The sequence below is a fragment of the Coenobita brevimanus genome, chromosome 77 (genome assembly GCF_032717465.1).
Source record: "Coenobita brevimanus isolate Jiangsu-jjx chromosome 77, ASM3271746v2, whole genome shotgun sequence".
In the NCBI taxonomy this organism is placed as follows: domain Eukaryota; kingdom Metazoa; phylum Arthropoda; class Malacostraca; order Decapoda; family Coenobitidae; genus Coenobita; species Coenobita brevimanus.
Window position 1 is genome coordinate 11,226,171 of NC_137030.1, and position 18,033 is coordinate 11,244,203.

Below are 18,033 nucleotides of genomic sequence, written 5' to 3' on the forward strand. Positions count from 1 at the left end.
TGTGCATGTAGTTTGGTGAAGATAGATAGAGAAATTTGTACTGGAGAGCATGCTGGCCTACTCACTGTGTAACTGAGACACTGAAAAAGTTCAGCAAAGGGGGATGGTCAGGAACTAGTCCTGAGGGCTGATGAAACGGGAGCTCCAGCACTCCCTGTCATCAGCTTTCCATCCACCTCGGGAGTACTGCCCTGCTCGACTGGTGCTACAGCCTCCACAAAGTGCGTTTGGCCCACCTATGGGGTTAAAAGCTCCACTTTTTCTCAACTTCAAAATTTCACCATGGTATCCATAGACAACACGCAGCATAGACAGATAGTGCATGTGTGATTCTAGATATAATAGTCCCATATCTGTGACGTGAATAGTTTCGATACCATGGGCACTTTATCGTAGGTGGGTCATCATACTCCACCTTACTAAACTTGCATGCATTCCTTGCCACACCCAGCCACCAGACAGCATCGGGACCCGAGCTCTTTGATGGAACATTCACTGTCGCTTTGGCACTGGTCGTAGTAGCGTTTGCACACGCGTCCAAAGGAGTTAGGGTCAGGGCAGGGACAATACCTGGGAAGAAGAAACGCATAGAAGTAATCTCCTAACAGCATTCAGAAATTGGCCTGCACAGAACATCCTCCTCCTCCTCCTCCTCATCATCATCATCATCATCATCATCATCATCATCCAGACGGTTCCCACCCACAAGCTAGGTGAGGTATTGTTTAGAGGGCCAGAGAGAAAAAAAATCAATAAAATTACATAATATCCCAAGTATGACCATTAACAACATTCCCATCCACTCACCATTCAAGCCCAAGGAATCCTGGCTTCATATTCGCTTTTAAACATTCTCCCTAAAGCATTCATAAATTATGACAAACATTAGAACACTCTTTACAGCATTCAGTAATTGTAAATATCCTTAGCTCGGAGATGACTGGCACCACCATAAATATAGGTGACATTGTAGCCTAGCCCTGGACCCCTACGCTTGTGATTAGGAAGAAAAGAGGACTAGATGAGAGAGAGAGAGAGAGAGAGAGAGAGAGAGAAACTGCATACATAATACACTCGTAGATACATACATACAGTACATACTCGTAGATACATACATACATACATACTCATAGATACATACATACATACTCCTAGATACATATAGTCGTGGCCATAAATAATCACCTATCCTCCTGTACCCCGTGCCATAGACTGGCTCGTTTATGCGCGGCAAGTCACACTGGAGTAAGAGGGGCTGAGAGGGAGGGGCAAGAGAGAGAAGGGAAGGTGGGTGGGGGGACGAACGATGGTGCTTGGGTGGAGTGAGGAAGGGGAGGGAGGGTAGGTAGGGGGAGGGAGAATGGAATGCGAAGTTGTGACCACATACTTTGTCTTTCTTTCATTCAGGGCATCATATAAAGGAGTTACTACTCAGTAGATAAAGCTGCATTACACCTTCTATAGCGACGTCAGATAACAAGCTTTAGATAGGTGGTGATATCAAGGACTGGCTCGTAAGAGACGTATACTGACGTGACAGATCAAACACTAGGGCGGAGCCAGATATATGTGTTTATCCGTGTGTTTTTACTTCAGACGCAGAATGGAATGGATGGCTTCGACTTCTGTAATGTTTGAGTGAGAAACGTATTCTACCCTTACATATACTGTAATTAATATTTGGAACTAAATATTATATGCAACCTTTAAATGGCTGTGTCCAAGTAAATATGATCAACCTAGCAGTATGCACTCCCTCTATACAGGCACCATCATGTCAATTCAATAATTATATAATGACATCTCAATATGAAAAAGGCTATAATACTGCATAAAAGGTAATAAATTTTATGTCTGAGCTCATGGGTGGATATGATAAAGGTATTTCTCATAATCTGTTAAAGGGAAAATGAAACAAAATCCTACCCAGACTCCCAAAATATAACTATGTCAATGTTTACCGATACTGGTCAAGCCAAAGCAACCATGAACGCCTTAGTAAGTAGTCAAGTGCCCTCATACCTTAAAAACCTCATGCAGGTTTCGCGGCACCGAGGTCAATGTTGTTGATGGTTTGCTGGTTTCGTCTGAACAGCTCCCACTCGTCCTCGGTTTGCTGGAGGAGGCTCGCCCGTGTCCTCCCGTTGTCTGGCTTTCTTGCTTTGACAATCTGGGCCAGCACAACCTCCATGGCTCTGCATTAATATTTCATCTGTCACGTCAGTATATTTCTCTTACGAGCCAGTCCTTCATATCACCACCTATCTAAACCTTGTTATCTGACGTCGCTATACAAGGTGTAATGCAGGTTTATCTACCGAATAGTAACTCCTTTATATGATGCCCTGGATGAAAGAAAACAGATAAATTATGTGGCCACTATTTCGCATTTCATTCTCCCTCCTCTCCCTTCCCTTCCTCCCTTTCCTCACTCCACCCAAGCACCATCGTTCGTCCCCCCACCCACCTTCTCTTCTCTCTCTGGCCCCTCCCTCTCAGCCCCTCTTACTCCAGTGTGACTTGCCGTGCATAAACGAGCCAGTCTGAGGCACGGGGTACAGGAGAATAGGTGATTATTTATGGCCACGAATGAACATGCATACATACATACATACTCGTAGATACATACATGCATACATACATACATACTCGTAGATACATACATGCATACATACATACATACTCGTAGATACATACATACATAGTATACATACTCGTACATACATACATACATATATACTGTTACATAGCCTATGATTTCATCATCCTTTGTATAATTCTAACATACAGTATGCTGCATGTTTGATCACGATTCGCCTCGTGGCTTCCATAGTGACCAGGCTTGCGTGTTCTACCTCACTCCCCCCTTCTTCCCTTATTGTAGAGTAAGTCGTTCTTTCAGAGCAGGACTGTCAACTCTTCCTCCCCTGTGCCTTCATTTCCGCGTCCTTCTTGCAAGTTGAATCAAGCTCTGCCGGCCCCTATATAATGAGCTCAGTCCCTGCATTATTGCCGCTTAGATCTACTCCTCATTTTGTTTACATCTCTGTCCTCCCCTGTATAGTGTATTATTATTGTGAGTGCTCAGGAAGTCTCCAGTCATCTAGCTGCAGTATAATTTGAGTATAAGTGTTATTACCATTTTTCTTGTACTGTATAGCCTGAGGTGTTAATTCGTGGGCCTGGTAAGGTTTTTGTGATTCATGTGGAGTTTTTGATGTCAGCCATTATTAATAATATTTTGTATCTGTAATAATATATCTTGCATCAACTGAGCATTATCCGGTTCTCTCTTTTATCTGGGCTGACTTAGGTAAATTTGTTCTTGCTAAATTCGTGTTAATAGAGGCTATTGCAGTTAACCATATATTTAACCTGTTTTTGCCATTACATTATCCTTATGAGTCCTGAATGTTTAGTTGTTAGTTTGAGCATTAAACTTTAACTTATAATTTTACCTAACTCTTTTGTTTTGAACCTGGAACTTTGCGGGACAGTACTGATTTTAGTATTCTCACTTGAAGTGTTCATTATCTCTCTCTGTTCCGTAACATAAATTTGGCGACCTATTATCAGGATATTCAGGATATTATCATAAGGATATTGCTTGATATTTTGTGACTGTGATTCATTCATGATGTCTACTATTACTACTCTTGATGAAGCCAAAGATTTTTTGTCAAATGTGCAAACAGCGTGTGATGTAGAAAACAGAACAAAGAATGAACTTAAGCTTGTTGCTCAACAATTGGGAATTGATATTCACTCTCATCATTCTAAAGATCAAATTGTTGGCATGATTAATAAAAGCTTGTTTGATGTAACTCCTCCAGATGAGCAAACGCAGATTGAAATAGCTAAGTTACAGTTAGCCCTGCAGGAGGCTCGTGCTAAGGAGGCTGAGTTTCAGGCTCGTGCTAAGGAGGCTGAGTCTAAGGCTCGTATTCAGGAGGCACAGGCACAGGTTGAGTCTCAGGCTCGTATTCAGAAGCCACAAATTGAACTTGCTAGGATTCAGGCAGACCATGAGTATCGCATGAAACAAAGTGGAGCTGGATCACCTAGCTCTGATGATTTTGATGTGGCTAAAAATGTTAAACTTGTCCCTCCTTTTAATGAATCTGATTTAACAAAGTATTTTCAGTTGTTTGAGAGGGTAGGTACAGGTTTTAATTGGCCCAAAAAGTATTGGCCAGTACTCCTACAGAGTGTTCTCAACAGTAAAGCTCAAGTAACTTATGCATCTTTGCCTCAGGATCAATCTAATAATTATGATGTAGTTAAGAGCTTGATTCTTAAGGCCTATGAGCTTGTTCCTGAAGCCTATAGAGTAAAATTTAGGACAACTTATAAGCAAGATAAGCAATCCCATGTTGAGTATGCAAAAATCAAAGAAGATCTGTTAGAGCAGTGGTTAAATTTTAAGAATGTAAATTCTGATTTTGATAAATTTAAGCAGATTATTTTGCTGGAGGACTTCAAAAGGTGTATTAATAAAGATGTAAGCCTATATCTTGATGAGAAAAGAATAGATAATTTGTCTGATGCTGCAGTTTTAGCTGATGAATATGTTCTCACTCACAAGAGATATTCTAAAGAAAAAAGGAAAGCTGAGAGTAAGTACGTTGCCTATACTCAGAGTACAGGTAACAGGAAAGAGAATAAAGATGATGTTTCTCAGGAAGTAAATACTGGCTTCACCTCTAGATTTCAGAAAATTAAATGTACTTATTGTAGTAAGCTTGGTCATACTACAAAGAAATGTTTCAGGAGACAGCATGATGTGAACAAAAAGGAGTCTTTAAATATTCAGTCAATTGCTCTACTGTCCACCCTTGAGAGTCCCCAGAATTCTTTAACCGAGTTAACTGAACCTGCTTTGAGGGGTAAATTAAATTCTCTTGATGAAGCTCCTCTTTTGAGCAGTAACATGAGTGACACTCTCAAGAGTTCATGTGCTAATTTCCTGTCTGATGGTTTTGTCAGTCCTCTGGACAATAATGACAGGAAATCAGTTAAAATATATCGTGATACAGGTGCTTGCCAATCCCTTATGCTGACCAGTGTTCTAGGCTCTAATGTTAATTCCTCTGATGAAACTGTAATCTTACAAGGTGTAGGGAATAATTACTTCTCTGTCCCTCTGTGCAGAGTGAATTTAGAGTCTGGTTTTGTTAATGGTTCCGTTATGGTTGGGTTGGTTGAGACACTCCCAATGTCACGTGTAACTTTCTTACTTGGAAATGATATTGGTGGAAGTCAAATGTGTCCAGCTCCTCAGTTGTCTAGTGAGCCAGTGGCTGCGGCCCAGCATTGTGGTGTCCCTGATGTGTTCTCTGCATGTGCTGTCACTAGGGCTAAGTCTAAAGTTACTGGTGACTTAGAGGATAATGATGATGATGATGTTGTTATCCTAGCTGACACTTTTCTTGCTAATTTGGACCACTCACCAGATGAGGCAGTACCCCGTAGTGTTGATAATTTGTCTCGTCAAGAGTTGGTTGAGTTGCAGGTTGCTGACTCTGAGTTGAAAGGTTTAGCTAACTCTGCTTGCAGTGAGGAAGAGTCAGCTGGTGCTTCTACTTGTTATTATATAAAGTCAGGAGTACTTATGAGAAAGTGGAGACCCCCAACAGCATCAGCCGACTGTAAATGGGAGGTTGTACATCAAATTGTCATCCCTCGTGTTTGTAGGCAGGATATCGTTAGAGTGGCTCATGATTCCAGTTTGGCAGGACACCTTGGAGTGAGGAAGACTGTGGCACGCATTTTGAAACACTTCTACTGGCCAGGTATCTTCAGAGATGTTTCCTGGTATTGTAAGTCTTGTCACACCTGTCAAGTTGTTGGGCAGTGTAATCAGACCGAAAAGGTTGCAGCTCTAGTTCCCATTCCTCCTTTTGAGGCGCCATTCACCCGTGTGTTGGTGGATATTGTGGGCCCTCTTCCTAAGACTTCTTCAGGATTTTCTTATGTGTTGACCCTGATTGATATGGCTACTCGTTATCCTGAAGCCATTCCACTTAGAAATATCTCAGCAAAGAACGTGGTTAAGGAAATGCTAGGGTTCTTCACCAAGTTTGGTTTGCCCAAGGAGGTACAGTCAGACCGGGGAAGTAATTTCATGTCAAATGTTTTCAAGCAGTCTCTGAAAGAGTTGGGCATCACCCAGGTCACGTCTTCAGCTTACCATCCCCAGACCCAAGGAGCGCTGGAGAGATATCATCTAACACTCAAATCGATGCTCAGGAAATACTGTTTGGAACATCAGAAAGACTGGGATAAAGGTCTTCCATTCGTTGTATTTGCCTCAAGAGAATCTCCAAATGAATCACTGGGCTTCTCACCCTTTGAACTACTGTTTGACCATGAAGTATGTGGACCCCTTAAGCTACTCAAGGAATGCTGGATGTCGGAGGAAGATGACGTCAACCTGCTGGAGTATGTGATGAAGTTCAAAGAACGGCTGTCCACTGCATTACAGCTGGCGAGAGAGAATTTAGGAGCTGCTCAGGAGAAGATGAAGACTTCGTATGATAAGAAGTCCAGGTTACGCCACTTTCAGCCAGGAGATCAGGTTTTGATTCTGCTACCGGTGCATGGGCAACCTCTTCAAGCCAAGTTTAGTGGTCTTTATTTCGTGGAGAAGAAACTCAGTGATGTCAACTATGTCATCGCCACACCAGATCATAGAAAGAACAAGCAACTTTGTCACATCAGCATGCTAAACTTATATCACAGGCGGGACGAAAATAACCCAGTTTGCGTTGTAGCTGTTCCACCCGAGTCTGCAAGTGAAGTTCTCCCATGCAGCATGAGCCTGAGTGATAGTTTGGGGAAGAATCTTGATATCATGAATGATCTCTGGACTAAGCTTTCTCATCTAGCTCCCGAGGAAAGGCAGGAGTTTTCGGCATTACTGCACGAGTACCCGCAAGTGTTCCGTGCCACTCCAGGAAGAACCACTGTGTTGATGTATGATGTCGATGTTGGAGATGCAAAGCCTATTAAACTGCCTCCTTACCGTGTGAACCCAGTGAAAGTTCCTCTCATCGAGAAGGAGCTTGGCTACCTGTTGGACCACAAGATGATTGAGCCCTGTCAGAGCGAGTGGAATTCTCCTGTCACTCTAGTCCCTAAGCCAGGTGGGTCACAGCGGGTTTGCATCAACTACAGACGTGTTAATCAGATAACCAAAACAGACACTTACCCTCTCCCTCGCATTGAAGATTGCATAGACAAGATCAGAAAGGCTAGGTACATAAGTAAGTTTGATTTGTTAAAGGGATACTGGCAAGTACCTATGACTGAACGTGCTAGGGAGATCTCATGTTTTGTAACACTAGGAAAGACTTTTGCATGTTCTGTAATGCCATATGGTATGAAGAATGCACCAGCCACTTTTCAGAAGCTCATGAATGTTGTAACAGAGGTTTTGGCAGGGTGTGTTGTTTATATTGATGATGTATTAATCTTCAGTGACAACTGGAAAGATCACCTATGCCATGTCAGTAAATTTCTTGAGCGTTTGGTTCAGGCTAATCTTGTAGCTAATTTATCAAAGTGTGAGTTTGGTCAAGCTAAAGTTCAGTACCTTGGGTACGTAATTGGTGATGGACACGTTTCACCAGCAGGAGCTAAGGCTCAGGTTATAAGTGATCTCCCCAGACCTAAGAGTAGGAAAGAGCTACAAAGATTTTTGGGAATGGTAGGTTATTACAGGAGATTTGTTCTTAACTTTTCAATTCTTGTATCACCACTTACAGACCTACTGAAAAAGGGAGTTAATTTTGTCTGGACCGATAACTGTGAATCCTCTTTCAGTAATCTTAAAGCTATCCTATTAAGTCAGCCAGTGCTCGCTACTCCAAATTTTGCTAAGCCTTTTAAGATGGATGTTGACGCAAGTGATACAGGAGCTGGGGCTGTTTTGCTGCAAGAGGGTGATTGGGGTATTGAACACCTGTATCTTAATACAGTAAGAAGTTCACTCCACCTCAAAAGAACTAAACTATTGAGAAAGAGCTTTTGGCCTTGGTTTTGGGTTTACAGCATTTTTCATTTTATTTGTGTTCTGGTTTTGACCCCATAGTCATTTATACCGATCATAACCCACTGAAATTCCTTAGTAAGTTTAAAGATAAAAAATCAGAGATTGACAAGATGGAGTCTACTTCAGGAGTATTCATTAGACATACAACATGTCAAGGGGAAAGAAAATGTTATTGCAGATTGTTTATCTAGACTTTAGACAGATTGTTTTAGAGTAATAAGAAATTTCCTGTGTAAATTTCTTTTTCTTTGTGGGGAGCTGTTACATAGCCTATGACTTCATCATCCTTTGTATAATTCTAACGTACAGTATGCTGCGTGTTTGATCACGATTCGCCTCATGGCTTCCATAGTGACCAGGCTTGCGTGTTCTACCTCACTCTCCCCTTCTCCCCTTATAGCAGAGTAAGTCGTTCTTTCTGTTGTTCAGAGCAGGACTCTCAACTCTTCCTCCCCTGTGCCTCCATTTCCGCGTCCTTCTTGCAAGTTGAATCAAGCTCTGCCGCCCCCTATATAATGAGCTCAGTCTTTGCATTATTGCCACTTAGATCTACTTCTCATTTTGTTTACATCTCTGTCATCCCCTGTAGTGTGTATTATTATTGTGAGTGCTCAGGAAGTCTCCAGCCATCTAGCTGCAGTATAATTTGAGTATAAGTGTTATTACCATTTTTCTTGTACTGTATAGCCTGAGGCGTTAATTCGTGGGCCTGGTAAGGTTTTTGTGATTCATGTGGAGTTTTTGATGTCAGCCATTATTAATAATATTTTGTATCTGTAATAATATATCTTGCATTAACTGAGCATTGTCCGGTTCTCTCTTTTTTTCAGGGCTGACTTAGATAAATTTGTTCTTGCTAAATTCGTGTTAATAGAGGCTATTGCAGTTAACCATATATTTAACCTGTTTTTGCCATTACATTATCCTTATGAGTCCTGCATGTTTAGTTGTTAGTTTGAGCATTAAACTTTAACTTGTAATTTTACCTAACTCTTTTGTTTTGAACCTGGAACTTTTAGGGACAGTAGTGATTTTAGTATTCTCACTTGAAGTGTTCGTTATCTCTCTCTGTTCCGTAACAATACATACATACATAGAGACATCATATTATAGACAGATTAAAGCCGCCTGGCATCCCAGCATTGACATCCCGCCAAAAGCCGTCAACTCATATTTATACATCGTGCAATAATGTATAATTCCGGTCAGCAGTTCTTTGACATTCCGAAAATGCATCAGAATCAAAATCTTACTACTTAACCAGCAATATTCAAGCGAGATGAAAAGTTTGGAATCTTGCTTTGTTAGCTCTGAACCCCTATTTGTAAAACTTGGGAGATCATCTTGGAGCGAGCAAAGGGAACGAGAACTCTAATAAAGACGGTAGGTTTCGGCTATACCACTCACATCACCCAAAAGATGCTATTTCGAACACTGTTAAAGTTATAGAGAATATATATACAGTCACGCGTACTAATTTCTGCTCAGGGGTTACCCCTTCCTTACCCCCTCTACCCTGGACAGAGGGAAGGGGGGAATCGCGAACAAGTCTACCCCGCCTTCTGCCCCCAACTCCCCCACCCTCCACCTCCAGCTGCCAGTTACTGATTAGACACAAATTTTCTCAATGTCCTGTAAACATGACTAAACTGTCGTCGCACACGCTTTCAACGGCCAAGATTAGGACTATATTTTTAGAATGAATTATTACCGTATTGAACTGCATTCTCAAATTGAAAATATTCACCATCATTGTAATCCAGTGTCGTCCGCTGCACAATTCTGGGTTCCAGTGCTTACCTTTTCACTTCCCTCGACTGTCTCTCTCTCTCTCTCTCTCTCTCTCTCTCTCTCTCTCTCTCTCTCTCTCTGAATTTACTTTTCCCACTCACTCTTTCTTTTTAAATTTATATAACTTTCTCTTTGCTTCTCTCCCCCTCTCCCCCTTCTCTCTCGTTCTTTGTCTTAAGTCTTCCCCGCCTCTCACCCCTCCCCTCCCCCCACCTTAGGCCTGATCAGTAGTCAGTTATACCGTCACCGCTCCTTCGTATATCGTGTGCAGGCATCATTTATCACACACACTTAGGTCAGATGTATGGAAAGCTAATTTTTTTTTTTTTAAATAAAATTGTATTTCTCATTATGTGCCAAGTTCAAATAGAGAACACCAGACCAATATTCGTAATTTTTATTAGAGTGACCGTTCCACTTCACATAGCTGGGTAGCTGGGCTTATAAACTGCACACACACACACACACACACACACACACACACACACACACACACACACACACACACACACACACACACACACACACACACACACACACACACACACACGACTTAAATTTTGCACTGACAGCGTGGCGACTACAAAATATAGTCATTCTAACAACTGGATCTGCTGGCTTCAAACCTTCCCTGTTCCAGTCAAACTCCTCATTCAATAACCGGTTATTGTGTGTGTGTGTGTGTGTGTGTGTGTGTGTGTGTGTGTGTGTGTTTGCGCAGTTTATAAGCCCAGCTACCCAGCTATGTGAAGTGGAACGGTCACTCTAATAAAAATTACGAATATTGGTCTGGTGTTCTCTATTTGAACTTGGCACATAATGAGAAATACAATTTTATATAAAAAAAAAAATTAGCTTTCCATACATCTGACCTAAGTGTGTGTGATAAATGTTGCCTGCATACGATATACGAAGGAGCGGTGACGGTATAACTGACTGCTGATCAGGCCTAAGGTGGGGGGAGGGCAGGGGTGAGAGGCGGGGAAGACTTAAGACAAAGAACGAGAGAGAAGGGGGAGAGGGGGAGAGAAGCAAAGAGAAAGTTATATAAATTTAAAAAGAAAGAGTGAGTGGGAAGAGTAAATTCAGAGAGAGAGAGAGACAGAGAGAGAGAGAGAGAGAGAGACAGCCGAGGGAAGTGAAAAGGTAAGCACTGGAACCCAGAATTGTGCAGCGGACGACACTGGATTACAATGATGGTGAATATTTTCAATTTGAGAATGCAGTTCAATACGGTAATAATTCATTCTAAAAATATAGTCCAAATCTTGGCCGTTGAAAGCGTGTGCGACGACAGTTTAGTCATGTTTACAGGACATGAGAAAATTTGCGTCTAATCAGTAACTGGCAGCTGGAGGTGGAGGGTGGGGGAGTTGGGGGCAGAAGGCGAGGTAGACTTGTTCGCGATTCCCCCCTTCCCTCTGTCCAGGGTAGAGGGGGTAAGGAAGGGGTAACCCCTGAGCAGAAATTAGTATGCGTGACTGTACATATTTGAAAAGCTTATGAAGAATAATACTCGTTAAGTTACAATTCTGACGATTCGCCACCGCTACAAAAAATAAAAATAAATAAAAATAAAAATAAATAAATTCAACACCAAACAACATCAACAGTGGATTATTTCGGACACTATTAAGGCTACAGTGGACCTACGCACATCGCTGGAAAGCTTATAAAACAGAAGAAGGAAAGGAAGAGAAAAGAAATAAAAACAGCTATTATGCAATCGAAATTTCTTAAAAGTCGCAACAATTCTTCTGACAAATGCCAACACGCGCCAAACGCAGCCTCAAAATGCAGTTATCTCGGAAGTTATCAAAGCTACAGCGGATCCACGCACATCGTTGTAAAGCTTATGGAAATTTAGTGAATGTTTCCAGAGTAGCTTTGCGGAGCTGAAAATGGGTGATAACTATTTGTTGTATGAAAAGAAACATACTATAGCTATATGACTGAAGGCAAGTATATGTACAAGCAATCTCAAACACAACTTAGGCTGAAGAATGTTTCTAGATACATCTCAAGGACATATAAGTTGTGGTAAAGTGTTTGTTCCTGCTGACGACTGACTGACTTACGGGGGGTCTATGATGGGTGACGGGCGACCCACCTCGGCCATACCCTGGAAGGAGAGAGGGAACACAATGCCATTGTTTGAAAAGTGGACAGAAAGGAAAATAACATGAAATAAAGAAATGAATGAATAAATGAATATATACAACACAACCACTATCTCTACCAACAACAACACCAACTTCGATACTGCTACTACTACTACTACTACTACTACTACTACTACTACCACTACTACTGCTAATAATAATGATAATAATAGTAGTAGTAGTAGTAGTAGCCTATTATCTTCATTATTATTATTATTATTATTATTATATAGATGTACATATATATATATATATATATATATATATATATATATATATATATATATATATATATATATATATATATATATATATATATATATATATATATATATATATATATATATATATATATATATATATATATATATATATATATATATATATATATATATATATATATATATATATATATGTATATATATGTATGTATATATATATGTGTGTATATATATATATATATATATATATTTTATATATATATATATATATATATATATATATGTGTGTGTGTGTGTGTGTATATATATGTGTATATATATATATATATGTATATATATATATATATATATATATATATATATATATATATATATATATATATATATATATATATATATATATATATATATATATATATATATATATATATATATATATATATATATATATAGCTCACTTGGTAAGCTGCTGTACTCACTGATTTGCAAGCGCTGGTTCGAATCCTCGCAATACATCCCTACGTGCCAAGTGGGGTTGGTGGAGGGTTAGTGCCCCTCCCTGTAAAACAATTAACTCTAAGCCGTTGGCCACCCCGTTTGGGATACATGGCGTCTGGCAGTGAATGAATGAATTATTATTATTATTATTATTATTATTATTATTAATTACAACAATAAGAACAACAACAACAACAATAATAATAATAATAATAATAATAATAATAATAATAATGGTAATAACAATAATTGTAATGATGTCCAAATTCAGTCCAATGACATAATATTAATACTTTACCTAATTTACAATTTTATTCAACTTAGAAAGGTCCCTTATTGGTGAAGACCTGAAGATGTTGATGTAGGCTGTATCTGACCCCCCTTCGAGGGAGAAAAGTCTATTATAAGCTGAATGAAACCATTCGACATCACGAGCGTCAGTAAGATGAATGAAAACACCAACACCAAGAGGAAAAAAATCTCCCTCTGCGTATCACCCAGTCCTAAATTACCCAATAAGCATAGTGCCCGGGAGTAAGGTACTTATTCCTGACATTTAATGCAGGGGTGACCAGTTACTACACCCTGAGTGGCATTATATGAGCAGTAGGCCCCAACCTGTCCTGGAATGTGAACTCTTTTGGGTCACATTTGGTTGGAGTGCCTTAAATTACTAGACCACCAGGCGTCCACTGGGTTGTGTGGTTACAAGAAAGCATTTCATTTGTTACATGATGTGCTTTCCTATGTACTCCTCTGTAGACTATATCAGCTGAGTACAAAGGTACAAAGGAGTACAAAGGACAACAAACAGTAACAGACCTGTTGGTCCTACACATGAATGCCATTGATTCTGCCCATCTCGGTCATTTGCTTAGTGATGACGTAAGTTTTTTTCTGGAGAAAAAACAAGAATCAAGGGAGGCAAATGCAGATGTCATACGATCCGACGAATCAATAAATAATGGAAGCTTCACACATCGGAAAGGAAAACACATTAAAGCTCTTCTTGTACAGTAAATGCGCATAGTCTATGTAATAAATTTTCTGATTTAGAGGCCCTTGTCTTTACTGAAGATTATGACGTAATTGGTATAACAGAATCGTGGCTAAATACTGAGCAAAGAGATTTACTAGCAGAGTTTAATTTACCAGGCTATCAGATTTTCAGTACTGAAAGGAAGAATCGACCAGGAGGCAGTGTGTTGTTATATATTAAATCAGGATTTCATCCAGTCGTAATTACCAAGCCAATTATTGAAAACATTGACACTATTTATATTCAGCTTAGAAATTAATCTTCTCATAAAATCACACTTGGGTTAATTTATCATCCACTTGGTTAGGCACTCAACATCGATAATGAAATCTACAAACTGCTGAAATATCTTGTATGCAAAGCACTGTAATATTTTGTGATTTTAATTTACCAGTATCAAAATGGGGAGAAGCGCTATCCTCACACACAGGGTTAGACCTATATACAAACATGCAGAAAAATTCTTTGTATCAATTTGTAAATTATCCGACACGTGGATCTAACATCCTAGATCTTGTCTTAGCCACATTAGAAAATGTAGTGTGTAATGTTATTGTGGGAAAATTTAGAACAAGTGATCATCGCACAGTTACATTTAACATTAAAATCTGTGAAGACAAGGTCAAGGCCGGTTCCGAAAAAGTGCCTGACTTTAAGAGAGCAAATATTAAGAAATTAAAATCAATTGTTGGTGCAGGTAATTGGCATCCTACCGCCGAAACTTTAGATATCAATGACGCGTGGAATTATTTTACAGAAATCCTCAACATTGCTGTCAGGTTCTGTATTCCAATGCGCAACAGAAGGCCTGCCAAAAATTCTAAACCCATGTGGTGGAACTCCGACATTAAACATCATCTGCAAGCAAAAAATCTTGCATAGAAAAAGTACAATACCACAAAGAGTCAGAGTGATAAAAATAAATACAATGCCCTTCGACGGAAAGCCAAAAAATTAATTAAATGTTGTAAAAAAAACCTTGAGGCACATATTGCAAGTATCAGTAAAACAAATCCCAAAGAATTTTTCAGTTACATAAGAAGCAAAAAGGTAATAACTCCGACAATTGGTCCTTTAATCATAGATAATGGTGAGCACACTGATGATGAAACTATAATGGCGAAAATTCTTAATACTTTCTTTGCGTCAGTATTTACAACAGAAAATATACATGCGATTCCTGCTGTTTCCCCCATTCCTACAGAAGAGGACAACATAATTACTGACATAACAGTTAGTGATTGTGACGTCCTACTTGCAATTAGCAATATAAAAGATAATAAAACACCAGGAATGGACAAAATATCTCCACGTGTTTTGAAGGAACTACAGAATGTAACATCAAAGCCCTTTTCTGAACTTTTTAACTTATCGTTTAAGAGCAGTAAGGTGCAATATGAATGGAAGCTTGCTAACGTAACCCCAATATTCAAAAAAGGCAACAGAGCACAGCCAGAAAGCTACCGTCCAGTTAGTTTAACATCAGTGGTTTGCAAATTGCTTGAAACTATTATCAGAGACAAGTTTGTGAAACACTTAGAATCAAACAATCTCATCAAAGATTCTCAACATGGTTTTCGTAACAATCGCTCTTGCTTTACGAATCTGCTGGACTTTTTCAATGATATACTGAGCATGTATGATGACAGTAAATCAGTTGATGCTGTTTACCTTGATTTTCAGAGGGCTTTTGACACACAAAAGACTCCTACAGAAGCTACAGGTACATGGTTTCAGCGGCAGGGTCCTTGGGTGGGTTGAAGATTGGTTCACCAGACGAAAGCAAAGAGTTGTAATAGACGGAAAAGAGTCAGACTGGATAAACGTTACAAGTGGAGTGCCGCAGGGCTCTGTGTTAGGTCCTATTCTTTTCTTAAAATATATCAGTGATATTGATGAAGGATTATGGTGAAAAATTTCAAAATTTGCTGACGATACTAAAATAGGTAACAGAGTAGATACAGCACTGCAAAGACAGGCAATTTAGAGAGATCTTGATCGACTGTTTAACTGGGCCCAAGTCTGGCAAATGGATTTCAATATTAATAAATGAAAAGTGCTAAATATTGGCAGTAAAAATGTAAGAGCTAGTTATAACATGAATAATGTCCAACTTGATAGGGTAAGCCATGAAAAAGACTTAGGAGTTATAATAACAAACGATTTGAAACCAAGCAAACAATGCACAGAAGCTGTGAAAAAAGCCAATAAATTGACTGGATTCATAGGTAGTGCATTTGAATATAAATCCAATGATATTGTCCTCAGTTTGTATAATTCCTTAGTATGCCCGCACTTGGAGTATTGCGTTCAATTTTGGTCACCATATTATAAAAAAGAATATGGAAAAGCTTGAAAGAGTGCAGAGAAAGATGACAAAGATGATACCTAGATTGAGAAATAAACCGTACGATGATTGTTTACCAGCCCTGAATTTATTTACCCTAATTAAACGGAGGTTACAAGGATCTCTAATTCAAGTATTCAAAATATTCATAAGACATGATAACATGGCTGTTGGTAAACACTTCACAGTTGATTACTCGAATTATACTAGGGGCAATGGGTATAAAATAATTGGCAAACGATTCCAGTCGCATGAAGCTAAGCATTTCTTCTTCAATAGAGTAGTAAATATATGGAATAAATTGTTCTCCAATGTAGTAAATTCTAATACAGTATTGACCTTCAAAGGTCGCTTTGATAAGTATTTGTCGACTAACCCCTAGCTTAATATGTTTACTCCTGAATAAAACACTTGTGTATGTATAATTTTTTATTTTATTTTATTTTTATTTTTTTTAATTTTTAATTTTTTAGAGCCTGGATCAATTTATGAATGAAAATATAGTACATGCACAGACTAGCATATGCACAGTGTCAAGGGGTTTTTATGTATATGCAATAGTCAAGAATATTATTCAATAATACTTAAGAACAGGACATTGAATTGTCTTGTTAAAATCAAGCAATGATTACTTTATGCCAGCTTACTTCGCCGATTCTCTAAGGACAAGAAATTATAAACTTTCTCAACAGTACACAGCAGAGACCAATTATTCCCACGTGATGTTTATAGTACTGTTGGCCTCTGGAGAAAGTGACTCCACCCCTGACAATCAATAACTAATGCTATTAATGATAAACAAGTTCTTGCTGGTGCAATTAACTCCTAGATGGCACAACGGATTTAAGTTAATAAAAAGGACTGGCCTAAGTACCAGTTATGAATAGCAAAGCGTTTATGCAAACTAGGAGCTATAAGTGAAATAAGCTCGTGGAGAAATAAAACACGAATTTACATTACATTAAGCTCAAGAAAAAGAACTGTTAATTTATTGATTACAATAAAATAAATTAATGTTACATGAGTCTCAAGATGAATTCAAATAAGATTGCACTCACTCGCTCACTCAAAAGCTAACTCTTAAACCTAGGAAAAACGAAAAGAAATACTGGTCAGAAAAGTGGACAAAGTGGATGACTGGGCGTCGTTGCTGAGGAAGGACGCTGCACACGCTAAGCCTCTCGCCAGTCACGCTAGGTGGGAATTCAACGGCGGCGGCAGGAACTAGGCATCGTTGCTGAGGAAGGATGCTGCCACACACACTACCTGCTTCCACAGCGCTCAAATCTTGACTGATTCAAATTGTGGGAGAGAGGCGAGTGTCATGGCCGCACTTGCTAACGGCCAATGAGTGTGAGCGATACACACCCACAATTCACTCAGCGAAGGTGCTAACATTGCGCACAAGGACGATCACTTATGAAATAGTGAAAATTGTCCTGAAAAACACTCCCGATCGGGTGAATACGTGGTGGTTAAACTGAGTGATAAATACTGGGATTCCAGTAGAATTCGCAGTTTCCCACCAAAGTTAATGTCACGAGTTTATTCAAATATTCAATCGCGCCAACTCGTGACATTACGCCCCATCAAAAATGAATTTTTCATCTCAGGAAAAAAATTTCAATATACATACATATAAATCCTAACTCAGTCACACAAGATTCACAGTGGTGTGTGTGTGTGCTATCCTGCTACAGGAAAAGTCACAGTCGCCAGTGAGCGAAAAAAAAAAAAAAAAACTTGTATTTACGTTAATAGAAGCAACCTTGAGGGAAAAACTCCGTGACGACGGTGAAAAATCCTGTACTCAGGTCAAACTGAGTGAAAAGTTCGCTACATCTACATTAACAACTAATTGTTATGTAGCGTGATGTATGTAATACACAGTGTAGGTGTGACAGTTATGGTGTAACTGTACC

At 39.2% G+C, this 18,033-nt stretch overlaps 1 protein-coding gene across 1 annotated transcript; it reads right to left on the reverse strand.

Annotated features, from left to right (window-relative positions):
- Positions 1–308: 308 nt before the first annotated feature.
- Positions 309–11,963, reverse strand: LOC145408374 (uncharacterized). Its single transcript, XM_080279100.1, has 2 exons — positions 11,923–11,963; positions 309–570 (listed from the first exon to the last, which is right to left on the reverse strand). The coding sequence occupies exons 1-2, from the start codon at positions 11,961–11,963 to the stop codon at positions 420–422; spliced, it is 192 nt and encodes a 63-aa protein (XP_080135226.1). The 3' UTR covers positions 309–419.
- Positions 11,964–18,033: the final 6,070 nt, after the last annotated feature.